General features: G+C 52.4%; 1 protein-coding gene across 1 annotated transcript; it reads right to left on the bottom strand.

Annotated features, from left to right (window-relative positions):
• Positions 1 to 1,108: 1,108 nt before the first annotated feature.
• On the bottom strand, positions 1,109 to 3,737 carry LOC101606598 (U8 snoRNA-decapping enzyme). The gene is made up of 3 exons (XM_004664193.2): positions 3,574 to 3,737; positions 3,209 to 3,478; positions 1,109 to 2,433 (listed from the first exon to the last, which is right to left on the bottom strand). Exons 1-3 carry the CDS (start codon positions 3,709 to 3,711, stop codon positions 2,254 to 2,256), a joined length of 588 nt encoding a protein of 195 aa, XP_004664250.1. The 5' UTR covers positions 3,712 to 3,737; the 3' UTR covers positions 1,109 to 2,253.
• Between the last annotated feature and the right edge of the window lie 1,560 nt (positions 3,738 to 5,297).

Here is a 5,297-nt window from a genome sequence, read left to right as displayed (position 1 = left end):
CCCCATGCTTTATAAGATCCTATGCTATAGGAGTCCTGCCAACTTCTTCAGTATTGTCTCTCCGTTTAATAATGTCTAGTCATAATGACCTTTTCCTAGTTCTAGACGTGGCTTCTCTCACTGTCAGCTACAAAGCCTTTAGCCAGTTACCCTTCTCTCCCCATTATCCCACCATGAAGAACTGGAGTCTAGCACTGCCAGCCTCCAGCTTGGCTGGCCTTAAATAACTTGTTTGTCCTGTTGGACATGGAAGTTACACTATGCAATCCCTTAGGCCAAATCAGTAGCCTTGTAGTTTCTGTCTTGATCTCCTGGTAGCCTTCTCCCAGAGCCCTGTAGTAATTTCACCCACCTACATAACCATGTTGGTAGTGCCAAATACAGGGCCTTTGGTGCCAACTGAGCCATTTCTACAAAGGTGGCAGACCTATGTCAAGCTACCTTGGAGTCTCCAGACACCTCACCATGTAGAGTTTTCAAATGACCTACATTAGTCACATGGAACCCCCACTAAACTTTCTGACCCACAAAACCTTGAAATATAACAAAAATATTGTTTGATTAAGAAGCATGTTCCAAGCAGGGCGTGGTGGTGCACGCCTTTAATCCCAGCACTCAGGAGGCAAAGGTAGGAGGATCGCCGTGAGTTCGAGGCCACCCTGAGACTACAGAGTGAATTCCAGGTCAGCCTGGGCTAGAGTGAGACCCTAGCTCAAAAACCAAAAAAAAAAAAAAAAAAAAAAAAAGCAGCAGCATGTTCCAGGGCTGGAGAAATGGCTGTGCATTTAAAGGTGATTACTTGTAAAGCCTGCCGGCACAGGTTCAATTCCACAGTACCCAAGTAAAGAATGACAAAGTGGTGCAGGTGTCTAGGAAGCAGGAGGTCCAGCCCATCCGTACTCTCTCACTCTATTAAAAAAAAAAGAATTTAAGTACATTCCAGGATGCTTTGGTAAGATTCTTCCCATATCAGGGCCTTCACACATGCTTCTCCCTATAAAAGTCTTTCCATATTCCTATGTGATTACTCCCTTCTCCTCCTTCTACTTATTAAATGTTCTCCAGAGTCTGTTCAGACCGACCCAACGAAGTGTTCAAAACATCAAAGTAGATCTACATCCATTGTTTATTCACTTGTGAACACTTAAGGACACATACATGACAGTAGTATTAGCCTATGTTCCCCACTAGAGCAGTCACTGGGAAATTATGTCCCAGAGGCTGAACACCTGTATTTTTATTTTATTTATTTATTTATTTATTTTTTTGATGTTTTAGTGGGACACAGCAACATAAATTTATGTACTGTGCAGGGAATTCTGAAATGACAGATTTAAAGGATTTCCACTAAAATCATGTGGCTGACAAGTCTTAAAAAATTTATTGTACAGTCCTGTAAGACACTGTGTCTGTTAAGAGAACCGAAGGGCCACTTATCAGCCTTTCGTTACTGAGACTCTCTGGCAAGGCAGGCTAGACAGGACTGGGTCAGTTCCCTTCTGATTTCCCCAGACACTAGGGCGGCCCACAGGCCAAAGCCCTGGATGAGAGTCAGCAGGACTCCGAGGGCTCAAGGCCACTGTCAGCCCAAGAAGCTCTCACTATCCTGAGACCCTTTACGCTCAGCTGCAGAGGATAAAAAGGGTAGGCAGGGGCTGCTTAAGGCCTCACCCCCATTTCACTACCCACCGCATTAGGGAAGCCTCAAGTAAGGTGGGCACACACTCAGGGAACGGAAATCCTCTGCCTCTGTCTCCTCAGCAGGCGTGGCCTTGGGAGGGAAGGGGGAGACTCCAGAGCAGCCTTGTAGGAAAGGGACGCTCCTCTGCTTTCCAGGAAAGAGGGAGGACGCAGCTAGGTCCCACCAGTACCAAACTCTGATTAAACTGGACATGACGCAGGGGCCGGAGTGGGGGGGAACAAGTGTGTCAGGCTATATGTAGCCAGAGGTTGTCATGTGCCAGGCTCGATGTGCACATGTACAGGGAGGGGACAGACTCTGGAAATCTGCCAGGACCCTGTAAGGAGCTGTGGATTTTTGCCCCCCTCTCCCCCATATCATGGGTCAAGGCTCTGTGCTCAAAACACGGAACGCGCACGTACCCACACACGCGCACGCCCTCGATTTAATCTGGTATCACCTATCACCTCTTGGGCCCAGAGGAGAAAACAGGCCCTTCTCCGCCTCCTCCCTTTTCATCAAGCCCCCCCCCCCCCCAATCTCAGGTTGCATGGGTCCACAGAAGGCTGCCTCTAATGACAAGCGGAGGTCTTGAGGCCCGAGACAGAGCCAGGCTCCAGAAGTTCCAAGTCCTGGAGGGCTTCCAGTAGCTGCTCACGGGCAGCGCCAATGAAAGAATTCTCCAGGAAGGCAGGCAGGCCTCCCACACCATCCCGCAGAGTGTACAGCGGCACTCGAACCAGGCCCAGCACCTGCGGAAGCACAGGACACATTTGGGACTCCCAGTAGCTTGTCACACTACTTCGATCCTCTCTGCAAAACATCTTTCCTTAGTACAGCCTTACTTCCCTAAACACACCTCAGTGAAGCTTAGCGGGCCCAGCCCTATACAGGAAAGGGACCCGCAGCCTGGTATCCAGCTACCTCTACGCTAATCCTTCTCTACCTCTTCCCTCACCCTTACTGACTCCTACCGGAGGTATTGCCACAGGACTGTTCTCAAACGTGAAGCCTATACCAGCTGTATGGGTATCACTTGTGCACTCGAGAAAAATGTAAATACTCAGGTCTTGCACCCTTCCCCAACCCACAATTGGCTGTGATTAAAAAATGTTTCGTGTATCCGCTACCATTATAGGCCACTGTTTCATGCATCCCTGGACCCTAAGGCATGATTCCTGTCTCTCTACTTCCCCAGCCTCAAGTATCAGGGCCGCATTTCCTACCTACGGAAAAACAGGGGCCCAAAGTCAAGGCCTTGAGGGTCATGCCTGACCAGTCTGACGCTACCAACAGGGCGCAACAAAGAGACTGGCGAGTGTGTTCTAGAAAAGATGCCTGCAGAGGTAGATGAAGGGGGTGAGACCTTGTTAGGAGCCTAGGAAGGCAGTATTATCCACCCTAGAGATGACTGATCCTGGATGCTAAGAACACAGGGTCTGGGGCCCAGGACCTCCCTTCTAGGAGGCTTTTGTTGGGGGGACGGACGGGGGGGGGGGAGATGGGCGTGTCCCAGGCTGGCCCCACCTCCAGCCCGTGGTCCTTGGCTCGCACAGCCCCGACTTCCACCGCCTGCAGCTGCTCGAGCGTGAGACGCTTGGCATAGAAGTGGGCCACGACGCGCGGCCTGTGCCCGGCGTGGGAGCTCCTGTAGTCGGCGCGCTCCACGCGGAAGGCGGACACCGCCTCGCCCAGCTCCTCGCGCAGTTCACGGTTCAGCCCGTCCTCCAGGCTGGGGTCCTGCGCGTCCACGAAGCCTCCGGGGAAGCCCAGGCGTCCATCGAAGCGCATCTGCATCTGCGGGAGGAGGGAGCGGACGGTTGGCGCGGGCGGAGAGCCCGGGAACCCCGAGCGAGCCCCGGGCCGTGGCCGGGACGCGTCCCCTGGCTCACCAGCACGGCGTAGCGCAGCGGGATGCGGCCGAACAGCATGCCCGGGTCGGGCGCGTAGAGCAGCGCGTGGCACGCGTGTCGCCACCCGGGCCCCAGGGCCAGCGCCTCGGCTAGGTCCACTTTGCGGCCCCCGGCCATAGCTGCAAGACTTCTTCCGTCCGCAGTCCCGGCCGGCCCACGTGGTGACCCCGACCAACGGGAGCCTTGGCTGGGTGCCTGGACCAATCACGGAAGTCTTCCGGGCGTTGGTGGGCGGGACTTCGTCAGGATCCAGCCAATCAGAGTGGAGCTCCCTGACCAGGGCCTAGAAGATGCTTCCCCGGGGTTGGTCCTCAGGCCAGGGCGGGGCTGAAGGTGAGCCGGGCCCTGAGCCTTCAGCCAGGCCTATGAATTAAAGATCCCATCTCGGTCGGAGTTCCTGGGAGAAGACCTTTATGGTTTGAGCAGGATTTAATTGCCCAGGAGTCCTGGTAGCGGATCAGGAAGCCACATTTGGTTTGGAGTGGCTCCTGGGCAAAGCAAGGAACCTGGGGTTTTGGAATAGGAAGGGAATGGACACGACTTTGAGGCTGGGCCCATGAGCAAATGGGGAAGAGGAGGGAGGGCTGTAATTAAGTGTTTGGAATGGAGGGATTGAAGGGACTTTTAACAGTGTAGGGAAGCGTTGGGTTCCCTAGGATAGGGTTTATGGCCTGGGTGATTTAAAAACAGGGTTTGCGAATGGCAAATGGCGAGTGAGCTGGTGCATGATGTGTGTGGTTCCCTGAGGAACGGTGCCAGCCGTGGTCACTGGACAGTGATGCGGAGTCCGATGCGCAGGAAGTGATCTGTGCGGGTGTCACAGGGACTGGGCGGGAGCTGAGCTGTGGGGGCCATCCTCTGGGCACAGGAAGGAGAGAAGAAACCGATAGAGAAGCTCCGCAGTACTTCGGAGGTATTTTGAGAGTAAAGTAAAAATATCCTCAGACCTTTAAATCCTGAACGAGGACGGGGATAGACACTAAGAGCCTAACAGAGAGAAACGGGGGTTCAAGAGCCCTCACGTCTGAAGCTTTTAAAGATGGAATCACCTACTTCTGAGGCAACATGAGTAACTGCAAAGCCAAGGCACCGGCCATACGGGAATAAATGACTTTGGACGCCAGAACTTTTCCAGGGTGAATCAATTTGGAAGACCTGGGTGTTCCAGCCCGCGAAGATTTACCTTATACCAAGACCTCTCCGCTTCTTTCTCCTCTTTCTTTCCCCCCTCTTCCTCTCCTCTTCCTTTCCCCTTCTCATATTCACACGAAGGGAGGTTCTTTTTTTTTTTCTTTTTTAATTTTTATTAACATTTTCCATGATTATAAAATATATCCCATGGTAATTCCCTCCCTCCCCACCCCCACACTTTCCCATTTGAAATTCCATTCTCCATCATATTACCTCCCCATTACAATCATTGTAATTACATATATACAGTATTAACCTATTAAGTATCCTCCTCGAAGAGAGGTTCTTGAAGAGGACTTTGCCATGAAGTTGCAGCAGCCACTGGCCAAGGGTTTGGATTCAGCCACAATCGTCAAGCTCGGCCTCCCAAGGCAGGAAGAAGGAAGAAGTAATCCCAGGACCACCTCCTTTCTTGATGCTTCTGAGTAGCTTTACCCACGGGAGGCAGCTGTACCAAGGTGTGATAAATTGTCTTCAACTGGGTAGAGTTAAAGGGGACCGGGGAATAGCCC

The sequence above is a fragment of the Jaculus jaculus genome, chromosome 17, assembly GCF_020740685.1.
Source record: "Jaculus jaculus isolate mJacJac1 chromosome 17, mJacJac1.mat.Y.cur, whole genome shotgun sequence".
NCBI classification, from domain to species: domain Eukaryota; kingdom Metazoa; phylum Chordata; class Mammalia; order Rodentia; family Dipodidae; genus Jaculus; species Jaculus jaculus.
This window is presented reverse-complemented; position numbering and strand designations above follow the sequence as displayed.